Raw genomic sequence first — 20,705 nt, 5'->3', positions numbered from 1 at the left:
AAATTTTTACACCCCGTATATGGGCGAAACGTTGGTATTAACCAGAAAACATTGATATAGTAATTACTTAGAAATAGATCTGCAATGCAAAAAATATATTATCGAAATTCAATTAAGGAGTCAAATGAAAAATATTTTAAAAATTATGGTAGAGTTGAGGTGGTGCCTTAATTTTGGAGAGTAGTATATATACATCTCATCTGTTATAATGTACAGTCTAAAATTAAATTTAAATATAAGAAAGTCCCTAAATAAACATAAGAAGAATAAACTTTTCACCTATTATGTATATCAGAATTATGTATTATAAGTAATATGAGAAATTATTAATCTACTGCCTTTACCAGAAGGTAGAGAGATACCAGTAGACCAACCTTCCATAAAGGCGTGCCTGGAGCTTAATATATTTTTATCTGACCAAATGTTTTTTAGAGTATGACCTGAGTTTACCCACGTTTCATCCTGGTAGAAGATTGGCCTTCCTTCAGCCCGGAATTTTCGTATGGATCTTAGATAATTTCTTCTCCAACATAAATATTATCTCCTCCCGGTCAATCAAAAGTGATTTTTGGTCTGATTTCTCCCACCGGAAATTTAATTCTTTTAAAACTTGTCACAATTTAGTTCGTCCGATATGAGGCAAATCCGGGTCGTCTCTAACTTCTTGTAAAATTTTGTTTAGGTTTGGTATTTCTTTTTTGAAAAAAAAAATCCATGAATTTTCCTTCGAATACCATTTTTGGCAAATTCATCAATTTCAATAGGCTTTTCTTTAAGTGTTCGTTTGTGTTTGGGTTAGCTATACCGTGTTTTTTTTCTTTCTGATAGGAACCTATAAATATAGTCGACTCCCCTACGCCAGTCATGTTGGCACAACTTTCGACTATGCTGCGAACAGTGTTTGTGGGATTCTGAGAAAGCAGAGCATCGTGAACATTCAGGACAATAGTCTTCTCTCTTGATGAATAGACAGACTTACTGACTGTACGCAACAGTACCGGTGTAAAACTTGATGATGTTGATGATGAAGCCATCACAAACAATCCAACAAAACGAGCACGAGCGAAAGGTACGTATATGTTCGTAGGTATATGGAATAAAAAATCACTCACGCACTGCATATAATTCGCAAAAGAAATATTCGAGACGCTAATTACTGCCGTAGACGCGGAAACACCGACGAGCCGTAAATTACATGCGATCAAAAACGTACTAAACAAAAAAATGATATAGTTTTCAGCAGCTGATACTTGAAGGGAAGATAGAGGGTAGGAGAGGTCTGGGACGTAAAAAAATGTCATGGCTGCGCAATATTCGACAATGGACAGGAATCCACAGCTATGAAATTATTCGCAATGCTGCTAAAAACAGAATTATTTAATCCTCACTATTTAACATCTCACCTGACCAGACGATGTACGGTGGACGCCTACGCAGAAATGCACGGCACCTTAAGAAGAAAAAGAAAAAAATTGTTTTCGTTCGCAATAACTTACTAAACTTTGATTAGAATAGTCAAATTCAAGTTAAATGAGAAAATCTATGATGCCACGATGATATAAATGAATTTTTTGTGAATGATGCATTAAGTGACCATGACATAATTGATCAAACTTAAGATCTAACTTTGAAGATAATAGTGATAAGGAAGAAAAACCAACCAGCCTCACTGCCAAATTAATTCGAGTGCAGTAAATTAAAAAATCATTTTCTTATTGACCCCAATTCTGAACGAGCCTTTAAATTACAATATGAGCTACAGAACTGCATGTCAGGATATCGTGAGCTACATAAAAAATTACTAGCATCATCATTGCAAAGTTTAATTACTAATTGCATCGTTAGAAAGGGAAGAGCTACACAGAACTAGAATGAAGTTTGTGAAAATCCATCGCAGTGACAGATTCTTCTGACAATAAAGATGATTTTGAGCCACTTCGCAAACAGTGCAAAACATTATCAGATAACGATAATAATTAAAAATATAAATGTAAAATTATATGTACCTATTACTTTTCTATAAAATAAAATTAATTTAGTTTTGAATACAAGTTTTTTTAAGCTTTTTTATGAATTTCTTTGAGATATTCGAAAAAATTTATCATCCCGCCTATTTCTTTTAATTACTGCAAACTTTTTTGTTTTTGTCTTAGGCAACGGAACGTATCCCTACTTTTTCAAGTTAAGTTATATCTTTTTTTTTATTTATATTTATCTTTTATATATTTTTTTATGCGATTTTTTATATCGCTTTTCTGTGAAACGCCACAATCCACAGACTTCTAAATTTCAGAATTTCCGAGTACCTAAGTAGGCAATATGAATTTCCTTACTGTTAGAAATTATAAATTATTCTTAAATTATAATAATTATAAAAGTTTTATTAATTGATTACGTGCTAAAACGTTACAAATAGATCACTGCTTAGAATAAGCTTGAGAAATACGCTAAGAAATTAGAAGGTTCGTAGATGAACTTGGAGTGGAAGATATTATCGAAACTATTACAAGGCAAAAATTGAGATGGGCGGGATATGTTACAAGAATGAAAGACAAAAAGGTATATGTTAAATAATAAACAAATAAGGGCTGCTTGATGATCAGGATGAATGTCATAAAAAGGTCGTAGAAATTGTCTATTGGAAGTCTAGTACAACGAAATTTTTAAAATTTTTCTGAATCTTTATACTCTATATGAAATAAAACTGAGGGTTTATTTGGTAATTATAGAACATAATTTTATCCTTGTATTGTCCATCCAACGGTTATATCTGTTATGTTAAAATGGTTTAACATAAACTTGATTAGTAGTTGTATTTGATATATTTAAATTAAATTTTATAATTAATAAGCTTGTTTATTGTGTTTATCGTTTTATTTGTCAAAGCTTTGCATTACACAGCATTGGAACAATGGTTAACAGGATAATATATGAGACATATCCTTTTTGTAAATAACTTTCTTCGTGCTACACCAGAATAAACAAAGACTAATATTACTTGTTATTTTAAGCGAAAAACTAAAAAATAACAAGAACAATGTATACAATTTTATGTTATATGCAAACATAAGTTTCTGAGATACATATTTATTGAAAGCATAAACATTTTTTACGATCCCTATCGACCGAATGACATCTATATAGCCATTAACACTCACACCCCATGAAAGTCATTAAATATCGTGTTAAAGATTATATCGCCAGCTTAATAGCGCATTAATCTAAATTTAATCCCTCCAGATTTAAACGGACGACAAAAAGAGATAATCCAATTATAATCCCCCTTCTTGTTACTCACATCACAGTTAAACCGTGTGTAACGTGTACCCTTATAAATTGAGGATATCTTTTGCATATTAAGTGCATTTTATCGTTAGCTAGTTTTCCTTTTTCACTTTGATTTAAACATGCCCTAATAAATTTTAATAGAGTTTGGGGTATTTTTTATTAACCCTTTACCTGTCGACCCTTTTAATTTTATATTTGGATGTGTCTTTCGCATATTGGATTTGAATTTTAATTTTTTTGAAAGAAGAGACTATCATTGTTCGAGTAACAAAATAAATATGTAAATATTAATAAATTAAGCTGGGTTTCTTCGATATTCTACACTATTTCTCATTCTTTTTAACATTGACAGCTTAATTTAATTTAAACTCCTAATTATCATCATGGTGCCGTAGTCCATAAAAGGCTTCGGCGCTGTCAAGCTCTCTTCGCCATTCAACTCTATCTCTTGCTTGGATTTTCTAGTTGACAACAGCGATCTTCTCGGCATCATGTGTTACTTAGTCTATTCACCTCGACTTTGGTCAAAATATATTTTATCATGTTTGATTTCGGAGCCCGGTCTACATGTCCTGCCCACTGCAGACGGTTTTGCTTTATTACCTTTTTCATCAAACTTATGCTTGTAGATATTCTACAGTTCAAAGTTATATCTAGGTCTCCATATTATATATATATATATATATATATATATATATATATATATATATAGACGTGTAAACCACCATAAGGAAGCCATTTGCACTAGACTTCACCGCATATAGGCAGCCCATAGTGTGCATACGAAGCCCGAAGTCGGGCTTCGTAAGATTTCTGTGTATATCTGCTTAGCCGTACTCTTGATGAGTTCATAATTGATAGCAGTGGATTCCCCTACCCCTCTTAAATATACGTCATTATGACATGTCACACTACATCTTCGGTTTTTTTAAATATATCGATATTTCAAATTTTTTGAGGGCTTCTCATGGGCTTATACACATCTCAAGTTATACAGATTTAGTTCACGATAAAACTGTAAGGCGGCACTGCTGTTTTATATATATAAGAGGTGTACATAAATTCCGAATGATGCGAGCCAAAGTATTTGGCCTGTTAAGTGAAGCCCGCTCATTTGGCAACAATGGGAAAATGTAATTTCGTGAACTCGTAATTTATTTCTGTCATAAAATAAACAGTGAGAATTTTTAAACGCAATTATGTAGATCAAAACTTTGCCCCTATCTTTTATAATATGGTATTTATAATTAAATTTGTGCAAAATTATATGAAATACCAACATATTATTATATTGGGCACAATATTTGTTATGTGTAAGAAAGAAAATTGGAATTTTTCAAAAACACATTGTATTCTATAAGCACAAACCTGTAATACTTGGGCAGTAAGCTGTTACTTCTAGCCCGTGAGGCGAGGACAAAAATGCGGGTTAAGTGAATCAAGTTAAAAATCTGAACATAGCTTTTCTATAGTATAAGTAATCAAGTAATTAAATTATGATCTAAGTGGGTGAAATGTTAAAGTTAACTTAAGTAAGGGGGCCATAGGACCATAGGAAACTAGATAAAAATTAATCGGAGTTGTTTTTTGGCATTTACAATTAATAAAAAAATTATGCCAGGCACACAGGGTGGGGCTTTCACCCCGTCAGACGACTTCAAATATTACTTAAAACAATTGCGTTTAGGCGTTTAGGGATTTCTGGCGAGGTGAAAACCCTACCCTGTGGGTCAGGTATAATTATTTTTAATAAATGCGAATTTCTAATAAGAACAACAACAACAGCTACTATTACTACCAGTTTTTTCGTTTTTCCTATGACCGTATGGCCCACTCACTTTAATTTAACTTTAACACTTTACCTTGATTTAATGCCCCACTTAGACGCTGTCAGACTTTAATTACTTCGTTACTCATATTAAAAACAAGCTCTGCAAAAAATAATAAACAGCTTAAAAGTATTGATCGTGTTAAACTAGAGTTGAGAAGTAACGTTTCGCTGGTCCTTGTGAGGAGCTCATTCACTATTAAAAAAGGGAATAATTGTCAGGTAGAATGCATTGCTGGTTCAACAGCAGTGAATTTCTATAGTTACAATTTAACATTTTTAATATAATTAATTCTGTATCTGTGTTTATTTAAATTTGAGATTATTACGGTACTTATGTGCCGTTAAAATTGTATGTCTAGTTAAGAATAGAGCTATTATATTATCAAAAAAAAATTTAAATTTTATTTAATGTGTTCTTTATACAAATAAAAATTAAATAAATTACAATTATACAAAACTCATTTTTTATACTTCTATAAGAATATTTTTATTATGTATAATTGGCAATTACAACTGATATTACAATTTGTGAGGCAACAATCAACGTGGATCCAAATCATACATTATCATTAGAATTCTAATATTGATAGGTGGTAATTAATGAGCCAGGATATTTTTTAAAATATTTTATTATAAACTAAATTTCAAAAACTTATAAAATTACAAATAAAGTATTTTTCTATTAATAAAAAAAGAAAAAATTAGTAATAACGCAAATCTCTAAACTATCGGTAAACATACATTATTATGTGTTCAATCTAAAAGTGTTATAAACAAATGTTTTTATTCGAACCCAGTCCTTATTTTTTAAAATCTTGTTATTTTTTGAAATGAATGACTCGCATTCTTCTTTTTTAGGGGTTATTTTTTCCTCAATATGATGTTTGAAGTAAAGCTTTACAATATTTTTTTCTTGCGCACTCCATCGGATTCGACCATTTTTAATACAGGGTTCCTGATATTCATCTGCAAGAAAGGGAAGTAAAATATTCAACTAAAGCATATAATAATACTTACCATTTTCCTCTTGTTTATCGTCAGTTTCATCTAATTTTGAAGGTTCTGCTGCAATATCTGTCAAGCCAATTTTAGAAACATCTTCGTCATTTGATTCAGAACTAATGTAAACATCGTTTTCAAATTTAAGTTCTGATAATGATTTTCCTTTAAACTCTTTTCCTTTACCTTTTTCCAGTAACATCAATACCTTTGCAACTTTGGCTGTTTGAAATATATTTTGTGGTAGCCTGTATTAAAAAAATTATGAAAATTTTATGACATAGAAAATATAAATAAAAATACCTGTAAAATTCAGAGTGAGTTTTCTTAGTATGCCCCATAAATGTAGCAATTTGTTCCATTTCGCTATCATCCATTGTCATAAGCTGCAAAGTTGTCGCTATATGTTTTCTAAATCTGGTTGATGTTAAGAGAGTAGGGCGTTTTGCACCACATGCTGCAGCTAATTTTCTAATTACGTGGTATCCTGCCATCCATCTATTTGCCGAACCAGGATTCGCAAACATGTATGGATTAGAAGTGGGTACAACATTTGCTTGCTCTCTAATTTTCAACATTAATTTTATGAATTTTTGTATTTGTGGAGAAAATAAAATTGCTATACATTTAGAACCCTTGCCTCCAGTAACTACCCTTTTGAATCGTTGACTTAATACTTTTTCAACAGTTGTTAGTGATTCAAGAAAAGCATTTTCATTTGTATTATCGAGAATTCTGTTGTAAGTGGATATTTTGAGATATTGTACATCGCCAATACGTTTTCTATTAAATGCAACAGTTAGTGCTAAAACGCACTCTGTTAATATCTTATAATTTACGTTAATGTTGATGTTATCTAACAGTTCATTATATGCAGCATTTGCCAAACTATGTACGTAAGTTTGAAATGCTTGTATGTCTTCACTTAATGGAAGAGTTGTAGGTTTTTCCCATTGGCGTTCATTTAACACCTTTAAAGCTATACTTGAAACTTCACTACACCAATGACCCTGAATTAATTTTCTAAGATCTTTTATTTCTTCTTTTTTTCTATTCCTATCTTCCCATGTAATATTAGGTAATTGTTTCTTCTCAATTACTAGTTTTAGGGCAATATTACACATTATTTTTAAATTGGTACCCATATGTAATGCTAATGACGGAGCTTTGTAGCACTTCTCCACAGGATCATAGGAACTTATTTCCTTAGTTGCAGTTATAAGATTTTGGAAACATTCTGGTTTCATTGCACTAAAAAGTCCCACAATTGATTTATCGATAGTTTTAAGAGCTATTAAAAGTCTTCCCATTTCCCTCATTTTATTAGATATGTGTGTAGAGATTTGTTGTCTTTTGTGTTTGTTCAAAAGGTGTTCACCATATAAACAAATAAGTGTGTCGCTTTTTGCAACTAAACTTATATTATCTGCTCTCATAATGGTAAATACTTCTTCTTTTAGCCGTGCTGCTTTCAAAAAATCTCGATTTTTAGAAATCATCGACACCAAAAAATCTTGGCTTTTAGTTAAACATCTTTTCCCAGGATTTGTTTCACCGATTGGTTTTTGTTTGCAAACTTTTACATGTTTATATAAAAGCGTTTTTGAGTAATGCCCTAGGCAATATATGCATGCAAAATATTCCGTTTCGGGGTTACTGGAAGTTCTTACAGGATTTGTTAAATTTTTTTCAGTTTTCAAATGAAAGTACCCTTGTTTTCTCAAAGCAGACACCATCGACAATCGTTCTATGCTTCTCGGTGGCAGATTTTTAATTTGAATCACTTGTTGATTATTAGAGTGATGTCTGAACAAATGTCTGGTAAAATGTGTAATTACATCACCAAAACAAATGGGACAAATTGTTGGTCTTTCTCGGGCAGATGACTTTCTCTTGTACTCGTAATTATGAATGTCATTCTGAAAATAGGTTAGAGTTAAGTTATTCTGTTTGGCTGTAGGTAGTCAGATGACTATATTAAGTACGTTTAATAGCTAACAACTATTAAGTTTTAACAATTATTACTGACTTATTTCTAATTTTTAAGTTTGTGCAAGGGCGAACCAATATTAATATTTTCAGTTAACAAATATTAACAAGACAAATTATTTTACTTTCTTTTTATCTATAGTATCAGAAAATAGTTTGGATCCATAGGTATTTGCTTGGTAATGAAGCATACGCAAGGGAGAAAGATAATGATGGAAAATTGTTGTTGGATTGACGGTAAATGTTTACTAGTTTGGTTAAAAATATGATAATTCGTAATTCAAAGTGTCAAAAATTAGCGTGAAATTGACTGAGGCATTGCAGGATGATGCAGTTTATTGCCAAATAAATGAGGCAGTGATAGAAATAAACAAATAGTTCTGGACTACGGCACTGATAATAGATAATAAATGACATAAATACGTAGAGGTAACAAGAGATTTGACACACTTTATTAGGATTACATAAATGATACAAATTTTTCTTTTTGGAATAACTGTGGTCAGCAAAATAAATTTTTGGACTGAATTTTAAATATTTTATAATTAATTTATTGGTCGAAAATTAAGTATGTAATAAAAATAAATTACGGTTATATTAAATGAAGTCCCAGGCACTGCATTGTTTTCTTGATTCTGGATATTAATATGTTCTGGTTCATAACATTTACTTTTAATTGTTTTATCTGTTGAATGGTTCCAAAGAGAAGGTCCGGCTTTGTCAACAATTTCTTCTGGATTATAAGTATCCTTTGAAACAAGTTTTTCTAGAATCATTTGTCCACTTGGACTTTCAGATAAATCTGCATTTTGCAATAGGCATAAATTTTCTGATTTTGGCGGAGTAAGGTCTTCCTAAAATTGTTTAATATTGAAGTAACTAGGAAAATTTTTACACTTATACAATAGATATTAAAATATTTGCAATCTCATTTCTACTTAATCTAATTTTAATTGTTATTTTTTATTACCAGGAAGTTGAAAAAATATGTGCAAATTGCAAGGAGAAATTTCTGGATTTTTTGTATAACATAACTAAGGTTGTATGTAGAAACATAGGCCAGAATTATCTAAAAACGGTATAAAAGTTATAAAAAAAAGGAGGAAATACATATTATCTATTGTTTGATTAGTTGACGAGGTGACAGATCACGAAATATTTTTAGGGGAGAAAATATAATCACTTAAAGTAGTAGCGTGCGATAAGAAAGTTCTTAATCAAAATTATTATTATCAGAAAAAAGAAATTTTTGAACTTATAGGTTTATATGTTTGTATGAATTATCTTGCCTAGTACATTCGATTGTTTTCAATCACCATCTAGAAGTGGAAGAAGACACAAATGATTTCATCATATCGTTTATCAGACATCCTACTTAAGAGTGAGTCACATAGTCAAAAATACATTGCGAAAAGTTTAAAATTTTTATAAAATATTACAAACAAAGAAAAAATGCCAATAAAGACAAATGTTAAACATTGATAGACAAATGACAATCTGAAATACACTTCTTAGGTATTTCCGTTTAACATATGTCTATAAATTTTTAACGTGCTTGTTTGTTAGCATAATTTTTCTCGTATGTAATATTTTTATTATATTTAATACTAAAAATAAATGTCTTTATTATTTCCAAAGAAAAAAAAAAACAAATATTACAATAGAAACAAAAGGCGAAGTTCAAACTATTTGATGCATAGGAATCAATGGCTTGCTCTTCCACTTAGCCCTAAAGGAGTCGCTAACATACATATCATACATTGCATTTTCAATTGTTTAAATAAGAAATAAACCGTTAGAACTATGGCGCTGTCTTACCTACATATCTTGTGTCCTAATTCTACTAAAAGTATTCTAATTCTACTGAAAGTGTCTATCCGCAAGGAGATAAGACTTAAAATGCTTTTTAAAGCTCTGAATTGTGCCATTCGTAATTAAGTAGGGTGTAAAATAATGGTTATAATGAAGCCATTTGTTTCTTCTACTGTGGGTAGTTTCCACTTCTAAAGGTCTGCATTGATGATAGAAAACAATCAAAAGTACTAGGCAAGATATTTGATAAAACATATGACTATAAGAATACAAAAAACTTCCCTTTTCTACAACCATTATTATTTTGCCTCTTTAATTATTAATTACAAAACTAGTACCCTTTAGCAACACCAACTTCTACCGTCAGCAAAAATTACTCTTCTAGAAAAACATATCGAGATTTTGTTGTACCATCAAAACGTATTAATTTTCACTGATTCGAGTAATTTCATTTTGCTTGAATAATATTAATAAATAGTAAAAAGTGAGACAAAATAATAGTAAAAAGACGACGAGATCAGCTAATTACTTAAGGTCAAACAAATAAACCAAAGAACAAAGGTAGGATTGTTGACGCAAAAACGAGAAATATTTGTGGTACACAGAACAGAACGAAATGAAAGTTTCAAAACTGTATGAGGAAAAAAGCGAAAAACACTAATGTAACATAATTTATTAGTCTAAATATTGTAGAAAATTTAGTTTGGGAAAAAAGGAACTTACGTCCTCATAAAATGGCATCTCAAAGTTTTCTTTATTTTCTGAATTGTTGATATTTAATTCTATTTTAGAAATATTTTTAGATTTTTCACTTTTCGTTTCAAATTCTATATCTTCATCCAAAAAAAGAGTTTCGGTTGTCTCAGCACAGTTTTCTAGATTTTGAATAAGGTTTGAATCTAGTTTATTAAGAATATTTACTTCTCTACTTAAAATTTCCGATTCTGTAACTTCTGATCCTCTCATACTTTTCAAGTAATTTAGAACTTTTGTTTCTGATGGTAGGCACTTGTTATCCTAAAAGCATTTACACTTGAGAAAGAATGTACATACAACTTTTTAAATTTTACTCTTACTACAGTAGTTAATAAAACGTTTTCAATCACATTAATTTTGGATTGATTTGGTCTCATTCCTGGCGATACACTCCGTTCAACATTATACTAAAACAAATCTTATGTGAGTATTTAAATACAAGAATTTATTATCATAATACTTTAAGTATATTAGGCCTTTTTGGAAATTTGTAATCCTCTGATTCTGGTGGAATATATTCTGAACCGGAGTCTTCGTAAAGTTCACTTTCGGAAGCTAATACTAATGAGTCTTGATCATTATTTTTCCATACTGAATCATTTCGGATTACTTCAATTCCTTCACTCACATATCCTTTAATATAAAAGAAGGTTGTTTATTAACGGTGGAAATATTAAGAGATATTATTAGTTGTTACAAAAATGGCATTAATGACGTAACAGTTGTTGGTATTTTTTAAATATCAAAAAGTGAAGAAGATAGATGACTTATTGGAAAAATAATGAAGGGCCATAGAAGAAAAGGACTTACGTTAAATAGAATGTACAGAGAATACATATAATATAAAGTCAGGTAATTCGGGAAAAGCTACAAAATAAGAAATTAGAGAAAAGGGAAAAGTTTAGCTGCCTGTGATCGGTATTCAAGAGGAAAATAAGTGCGGTGTATCAACGAAAATTAGAGTGATGTGAGTGAAGTAGAGAAAAGCTGACAAAGTACTAACTGACGGCAGACTTTCTGTAAAATAAATAAAAAACTGTAATGAGTAAAACCAAAGAGGATATATGGAAATGAATCATATGCAAAAGAATATTTATTGTTGTAGAAATGAAGATGTTATGGTGGGTATTTGCAACACTAGAATGGAAAGAACAGGAATGAAGAGACATGTGCGAATTTAGCAGTGGCACCGATAAAAAACAAAATAGGAAAAATATATGAAATTGGTTGGAACACTTATCTTCAGAAAATATGCCAAATATCGAGTCTGGAAAGAGAGTTAATAATTAGAGGCACTTGTGGGCATGTGTAAACAATATAAGAACAGAATAATATATATAATATTACAAATTGTAACGGTTGACACCAACTTTTTTAAATTAGTAGTAATTGAAAACAAATTTTGGATACGTAGAGGTGAGAATAACTAACTAATTCTTAATTAATTGTAAGATAATCTCTTCAATGTCCAAATTGAAATATTTTAAAATATAATATTAAAAATCTACACCTTAATTTTAGTTACTTTTCGACGACGCCCTGTAATAAAAGTTTAAATCATACCAAAGGTCCCATGCAAAAACGTTAAATACTGACAATATGAATAATAATGTACTCGGACTTTTATTATTTAATTTGGACGTTTTGGAGCGTAAATTTCTATACATAAAATGTAAATAAGATTACTTACCCGTTTGATCTCGAGCCGCCAATTCTAATAAGAAACGAGAACGTTTCATTTTTAAAACACTTGACTAACTTAAAACTACACACTACACATTTATTTAAAAGTTGTCGAAAGTAAAGATCAATGTGTTCAACAAAAAATGTCTTACTAAGCAAATAACAATAATAACCCTATTTAATAATTGGCAACATCGCCGGGCTGCGAACAAGCACAAGAGCACAACGATTAGTATATAGACGGGATTCGAAAAATCCATCATATATTTGAGGATTCCTTTAATATGTATGTTATATTATTTAGTATATGCGAAAAATACCTCCCTTCTTACGTTGCGATGCCGGGCCACCGCTAATCTGTATAATATACCGGGGTGGGTATCATCTGGAATAGCCGTATATATATATATATATATATATATATATATATATATATATATATGTATATATATATATATAGTACCTTCCTTTAAAAAAATCACGAGAGAATTCATCTGTTTTGGTTAGAGTCCATGCCTCTGATCTATATGTAATAACGAGGATTATCAGTATTCTAAAGAGTCTTATACAAGTTTTTAGAGAAAGAAATTTGCTAGCTAAGCGCTTTGATAGATCATGATAACACCTGTTTGTAATTATGATTCGCCTTTTTTATTTCTCCTAATGTGTTATTATTTGAAGGCGATGGTCCAGGCAAAGACCAACATGGAGGAAACACAAGAATCAAATAGATTATATTCATGTCAATAAATGATAAAGGAGCTCAATAATCGACATGAAGACAAAACCAGCTGCAGACTTGGTTTCGACCATTAGATATTACAAGCAGAATTTCGCATTGAAGCAAGTTACACAGTAAAACAATTTCAAATAAAAGACAAAAATTGATTCCAATAACTCGGAAAAGTTTAAAGAAGCATTAGCAGTAGCTGACCTACCAGTGACTACCGCAGACCCTAACAAAACGTGAAAATATACAAAGAAATGGATCGCTAAAGCCATAAACAATACTAATGCCAAAGATAAAACAGCTAGAAAAAACATTGAATGACTGAAGAGACTCTCAATCTTGTAGAAAAAAGACGAAAACTTAGAAACGGCACATCAAATTCAAAACAAAAAAAATAGAGATATTCACCATAAATACAACTATAAAATATTTGTGCAGAAGGGACAAAAATAATTATATTAAAGGCATATGTGTACAACTAGAGAAATATGCTGACCGCCAAGAATCTAGAGAACTTTGTAAAAAACAGTGTACGTAGTATAAGATTATGCTTTATTAACTATAATATTACCAAAATCGAGACATAAGACTACGAGTTAAGGATGACCCTAATAATGGAAATTAAAAAAAGGTAACAATCATTACAATACCCACTTAAAACAAATCCCAAGAGTCTACTATCCCTTTACAAGGACTAAAGTACGAAATGCACACACCAGCAGCTCGTATGCAACGGTAAAGCCCCGGCAGAGAGCCGAAGATTACGCAAACACTAGGAGTTACATTATTTGCTCATTTCTTGCTCGTACTTGCAAAGTTAGTAACTTTGTTTAGTTACTTAAATACAGGACTTTTGGCATAGCCCGCGGCAGTTAAATGCCCTTTATTCACTTTGTTCGCTGAAAGAAACTTTAAATATTTAAACAGAACCGTCAAAAAGCTCGACGGATTGTTTATGCTTTATCATCAAAGAAAATGCCAAGTTTGCGTTTTTATTGGTAGTTGTGTTAGTTAAAAGAATGCAAATTAATATGTAAGGTAGGTCGTTTTTCTTTTAGTTTGTTTAGTACATTTTCATATTATTTCCTTTCAAACGATAATATACTGTTGTGATATGCTTTATGATGTTTTATTATTAATTAACACTAATTTAATTAATCCAATTATTTACTTAATTAATTCACTAATTTATGCAGAGTCATACAAATCAATTACTAGTAAAAATTCTCAGGGTGCCTTCTTAATTTTACTTTAATCAGTTTACTTTATATATCTCTTCTAGTGGGTTCAGTATCTCCTAGTTGCTCATAATCGGGATAGAACAGGAAACGGAACTAACATTAAAACAACATAAATATGCACACAAATTATTATTTATTTTCAATAAGCAATACGATGAATATTAATAAATGACTTTTGTGGGCAATTATCTTTCCCAACAAACTCCTATACTCTAAATTTAATTTTAATTACAAACTATCTATCGATCTGTTTTATAATAATATCTACTAAAAATTGACCATATAAAATATAATTTATTCACAAAAAATAACTCTTTGAAACTTGGAATCTTAGTTCGTATGCTTATATTTGATTTTATCTTTAGAATATCTTAAAGTTTTCTTTCATTCAAATTATTTGACTGACCTTTATTTTTTACACCAATGATGTCTCCTCTCGATCAAACCACAGTTCCTTCCTTGATTGATTATGTCCGGCTACCATCAAATCTTTCCCGTTCTCAGCATCGATCCAAACCGCATACCAGCAAACTACTCGTCCGAAAACACAAGCCCAAGCCTCTTTTGACCGGTACTCTTTATTCACAAATTCTCATTTCTTTCTCAATTATATCTCGTGGACTATGCAGACTCAAAAGAGGTATTAATCTTCTCGATTTTGATCTGCTCTCAGCTTCCACCTTTTTCACTAACAAACAAAAACACTGGTACTCAGATTGACTACACGAAAAACACGTCTTCTCTTCTGGTCTGCCGGTAACATAATAATCTTTTCAATCTCCCCAGACAAACCTTCTCAACTCTCTCATTCCCCATCATTCCTTTTTAACCAATCATAAGCATTCATTTTTCCCACTTATTTTCGATTTAGAAAATTTCCAACATAATATTTAAAACAAATAAACTACTTTCACTCAAATTACTTTTCAGAAACCATTAACAATTTTGCCTTTTTCAACAGAAATAAGTTTCCAAATTCTTGTTATCTCATATCTAAATCTAATTCTTATTTACTTTCGAAAAATGCCCACCGCAAAATACAATTACAAGTTTATTCTTAAATCTATAAAATTATACGGGTTCCATTGTCCTTTCACTATTCACTCAGTCTTTCAAGGAAAAACTGTTCCGTCACGGAACAATGTCTTCTCTTATTCTAACTATTACAAATAAGTACAGGGTTGTATTTTAACTTATATGCACGCGGTATATTAAAATAATAAAAAAACTCTTTATTCTATTTCTGATCGATAAACTGATCCATAATAATACATAATTCAGGTCAAAATCTAAATGCCTACAGTTTATTATCATTTATGCAGCGAGCACGTTGTGAAAACCAGCCCCGCTTTAAAAACCGTTAGTAATTTTTGCAAAACTTTCTCTGGTGCTTAATAATTGTTATATAATACATGAATTTGTAGACGTTACTTCAGGTAGCTTAGTCCGCGAGTTATTTTACGATCTACTATGCCTTCTTGGACTGTTTATGTACAACATAACCTAGAAATCGTTGCCTCTAACATTGTGAACTTTTTGCCGTGCTATTCACCATTTTAACCATAGTAAATGGGAGAAATAGTGAACTCTAATGGCAGGAACGATATGGTAAAGGCCTTCTGCAAGGCGTATACCTATTTCCAGCGCCACTGTTTCAAATTCGGCCAAGTCCAATTTTTTTGATTAATTTGGTTTGATTTTCTGTGGTTTGTCAGTGATTGAAACCAAAACAAACTGTACTCGTATTTCTTGGCATTAATAAAACTTCTATCATCATTGTTTTAATTTTATTCATTGCAAAGATGCCTAGTTTTTATAAAAGACAAAGAGGATCCATCCGTGCTAACTGGACAAAAGAGCAACTTAAAGATGTCGTAAAAGCAGTACAAAATGGAATGAACCTGAATAAAGTCTCAAAGGAGTTTGGCGTTCCATGATCAACGCTAAAGAGAATAATAGCAAAGGGGTACTTTACAAAGAAGCCTTGTAACGGTGGGCTGCCTGTTTTAACACATGAATGTAAGAAGAAGATGGTAAATCATATTATAAGATTACAAAACTTTAGATTTGCATAGACTAGAACAGAATTACGTATCATGGCATAAAAACTGGCCAAGAAATGTATTCTGCATCATAAGTTTAACCGTAAAAAGAAAATTGCTAGAATGAATTGGTTACATTTTATTTTTAAAACGAATTTCAGAACTCTCAATCCTCAAATTGGGAGGAATTTCAAGATCAAGAGGTTTGACCAAACGAATGTTGCAAACTACTTTTCATTACTGCACAAAATCTTAATAGAGCGCAACCTCTATGATAAATCAGGAAATATACTTAACGTAAATAAATCCGGACTTCAACTAAACAATACACCAGGTTATGTGTTGACAGCAAAGGGATCTAAGAGCGTAGCTGCAATAACATTCAGTGAAATTGGTGAAACCATATCTGTGATGGCTTGCTTCAATGAGAGGTTGTGTTTTTACTACCCATATGTGTTTTGAAGGAAAAAAATCTGAGTATAAAGACGGTTTTTAAGACTATTAGACCAAGCAGACAACAGAGAAAAGACTCCACCAACAATAGCCGAGATTAGAGCAGCAGTAGAAAAATTAAAGAACAATAAAGCACCGGAATCGGATCAAATAGAATCGGAGTTACTAAAGGAAGGAGGAGACGCACTACAAAAAACAATACATAAATTGATAACAAAGATATGGTCGAATAAACAGCTACCAACGGAGTTGAATAGCGGTATTATTGTACCATTACATAAAAAGGAAATCAGTTAGAATGTGGAAATTACCGTGGAATCGCGCTGCTGAATGAAGCATACAAAATAATGTCCAATGTCATTTATGAAAGACTTAGACCACACGCTGAAAAAATAGTTGGCAAATACCAAAGTGGCTTTTGTAGACAGAAGTCAACAATAGACCAGATATTTGTTCTGCGACAGATCCTCGAAAAAACAAGTAAATATAACATCGACACACATCATCTCTTCATAGACTTTGAAAGCGCATATGACAATATAAACCGAGAATTCTTAATAAAAGCAATGAAAGAATTTAATATACCAACACAACTAATAGAACTGATAAAAGAATCTCTAAAAGTAGAAAGTAGAATCCGGATACAAAAGGAATTAACGGAAACAATAGATGTGAAAAAGGGACTACGTCAGGGAGACGCTCTATCATGCATCTTGTTCAACATCGTACTCGAGAAAATACTGAGAGACACAACAGTCTATACACGAGGAACAAGCATTAATAAAAGCGTGCAAATACTAGCATTTGCAGATGATGTTGACATAATCGCAAGATCAAGAAGAGAAATGATAGAGGCATACAACCAAATAGAACGAGCTGCACAAAATAGTGGTCTTAAAATCAATCAGACCAAAACAAAATATATGCAGGTGAGTAAAAACGCAGAAATAAGGCAGCCACAAAATATAACAATAGGAGAATACAACATAGAGGGGGTAAAAAACTTTATATACTTGGGATCCCTAGTCACGTCTGATAATAACGTTACGGAGGAAGTGAAGAGGCGAATATTTATTGCAAATAAATGTTACCATGGCTTAATTAGACACCTAAGATCAGATAACGTCGCAAGAAAGACAAAATGCAAAATATGTAAAACCCTAATAAGACCGGTACTCACATATGGCTCAGAAACCTGGACACTCACTAAAAGAGAGGAAACGTTGTTAGCCACCTTGGAAAGAAAAATCTTGCGACACATATAAAGGGCACAAAAGAAAACGGAATATGGCAAAGACGATACAACTCTGAACTATACAAAATATACCAGGATCCGGATATTATAACATTTATTAGAATAGGACGGCTGCGTTGGATAGGACATGTAGAAAGAATGGAAGAAGGCGAAATACCAAACAAAATACTTAAACACATGCCAGTAGGAAAAAGAATAAGGGGAAGATCGAAACTGAGATACTTAAAACAAATAGAAAATGATATAACAACCTTAAAAAAAAAAAACACGAAACAGATCAGAATGGAGAAGAATCCTGGAACAAGCCAAGACCCAAAAAGGGTTGTCGAGCCAGTGATGATGATGATGCAGCCTGGTTTTATAATTTTAATGTCAAACAATCGGCGTACGAAGCAGCTGACATTTTCATTCTATGGCTAAGGAACCATTTTATACCAAGGAAGCATGAGGAAGTAGTCATACTTATTTTGGATAGTTATAGCTCCCATTGCAGCAGTGTGAATATATTAAAGTTAGCAGAGAAAAAGAACATGGTTTTGCTCTGACTACCTAGCCACACAACCCGTTATCTGCGCCACCAGACAAAGCATTTTTTTTAAAGCTTTAAAATCCTACCATTATATTGCTTGTAATTCCTACATTAAACTGAATTCACATAGAAACCTGAAGTTTGCAGAGGAAAAGAACATAGTTTTGTTCTGTCTACCTAGAAAAATTAAAAAAAGGAAACATTTCGAAAGTAGTGTTTAGAGGACTGCTTACAAAGCCATGGCTACAGCAGCTACGACAGACAACGCAATATTGGGATTCAGAAGTACAGAAATTATGCCTTTTATTCCTGATGCTATCCCCTTATATGCCTTATTAACATCAGATTCAGATCAACAGTAGAAAAAAACGGGCGACGTGAAAAACGACTTACCTTACTCCAACCAGGTTTCCTTAGAAAAACCAACAACGCAATAGATAAAGATCAGGAACATGAATGCAGACAAACTTCATTGCAACTGGGCTGTGAAATTCCACAGAAAATCATGTTGAAAAATATCCCTGAAAAATAATTAACATCGTTTATTTTTTTTATTTACTCAAACAATAGATGATTGGAAATTAATAGCCAATAAGTTTAAAATGAGCTATAATTTTTCTCACTGCTTGGGTGCTTTGGACGGAAAACATGCTTAGATCATACCACCAGTAGGAAGCGCTTTATATTTTTACAATAATAAGAAGATACACAGTATGGTTCTGCTGGCTATTACTGACGCTCACTGTACGTTTTTATTATACGATTTCGGTACGAATGGAGGGGTCTTTGATGGCGTGTTATCAAAAATACAGTATTTTTTGACAAGTTACAGAAGAACCTGCTGAACATGCTGCTTTCTTCTGATCGAACAGAGAAAAAATTTACCATACGGGGTTGTAGCAGATGAAGCCTTTGTCTTAAGGACCGATATGTTAAAACCATTTGCTGAAAGTAATCTGAACAGCGTAGAGAAGAAAATTTATAATTACATATTAAGTAAAGCTAGTCATATTATTGAAAATACATTTGAGATTCTAGCAGCCCGTTTTCGTATTTTTCACCCAGCCATCAATTTAAGGTAAAAAATATTCAGTCGGTAGTGATGGCAAGTTGTTCATTATATAACTTTTTGATGTCAAGATTAGGCTATGTCTATGCTCCACATGAATGTTTTGATCTCGAAAGTACAAAAGATGGTACAGTGGCCAGTGGGTTAACAACGCAAAATTGAAATTTACAAGCATTACAACAAACTCATCCTTGTAATGTGACAGTATAAGCCAAAGATATACGAAATGAATTTATGAAATACTTTGCAAGTGAAGGAAAAGTGTCTTGAGAGACCTATTTTATTAATTAAATGAACATGTAGGGAAAAATATTTCAATTTTTTTAAATACGAAATAACACCCTTTGTTAATAATATAAAAAATATACAAATATTTCAACCTTACAGCTTTTTCTTTTAAGTTTGAGGACGAATGCCTGGAAATATCTTGGTCTCCTAAAAACTCAAACATACCAAAGTACCATAAACTGGGCGTATTTATTTCGTCGGTGCCGGCTCCAAACTTTATCGAAGTGTCTACTTTTTTTTCTCCTTTCTGTAATTAGTTCGGAAGGAGTTTATTTTTCTTAACAACTGCATTACGATCTACTTTTGGGTCGATTTCCTTTAATTTTTTTTTTTTCAGTTTTTTATATGCTGTCTCTATTTTTACCCCTATCGTTGTACTCTTTGCTTTTTACGGATCACAGACATTGCACCTGTTCGTAAATCGAAGTAAATTCTGCGAGATGTCTTGATGTCCATTTTTCATGGACTTGTCATAACTAAACTCGTATTGCACCAGTCTAGCGGAAACAACAATATCGTCCGTCTACACAAATGGTCAAAACTCAACTGTTTCAAAATTGTACAAGTCTTTCACACACACACTCAATTACACTTGTGCAAATCTGATATGCACAAGCAATAATTACAAAAATACCGCTCATGTCGCTTGTACAGTTAACATACTTGTGAAAGTATTGCCCAACACACGTTCCAGTATACTTATGCAATAAAATTTTGTATGTATACTAGGGATGGGAAAA

General features: G+C 31.8%; 2 protein-coding genes across 3 annotated transcripts in view; one reads left to right on the top strand and one right to left on the bottom strand.

The window, feature by feature from the left end:
• Positions 1-20,705, top strand: part of LOC140435294 (neurotrimin-like) — a 635,066-nt gene that overhangs the window by 65,417 nt on the left and 548,944 nt on the right. The window lies entirely within an intron of this gene.
• On the bottom strand, positions 5,837-12,541 carry LOC140433104 (uncharacterized). Its single transcript, XM_072521158.1, has 6 exons — positions 10,996-12,541; positions 10,643-10,936; positions 8,698-8,961; positions 6,422-8,037; positions 6,137-6,366; positions 5,837-6,085 (listed from the first exon to the last, which is right to left on the bottom strand). The coding sequence occupies exons 1-6, from the start codon at positions 11,050-11,052 to the stop codon at positions 5,865-5,867; spliced, it is 2,682 nt and encodes an 893-aa protein (XP_072377259.1). The 5' UTR covers positions 11,053-12,541; the 3' UTR covers positions 5,837-5,864.

The sequence above is a fragment of the Diabrotica undecimpunctata genome, chromosome 2, assembly GCF_040954645.1.
Source record: "Diabrotica undecimpunctata isolate CICGRU chromosome 2, icDiaUnde3, whole genome shotgun sequence".
NCBI lineage: Eukaryota > Metazoa > Arthropoda > Insecta > Coleoptera > Chrysomelidae > Diabrotica > Diabrotica undecimpunctata.
Note: the sequence above shows the minus strand (reverse complement) of the source record. Positions and strands in the feature narration are given on the sequence as shown.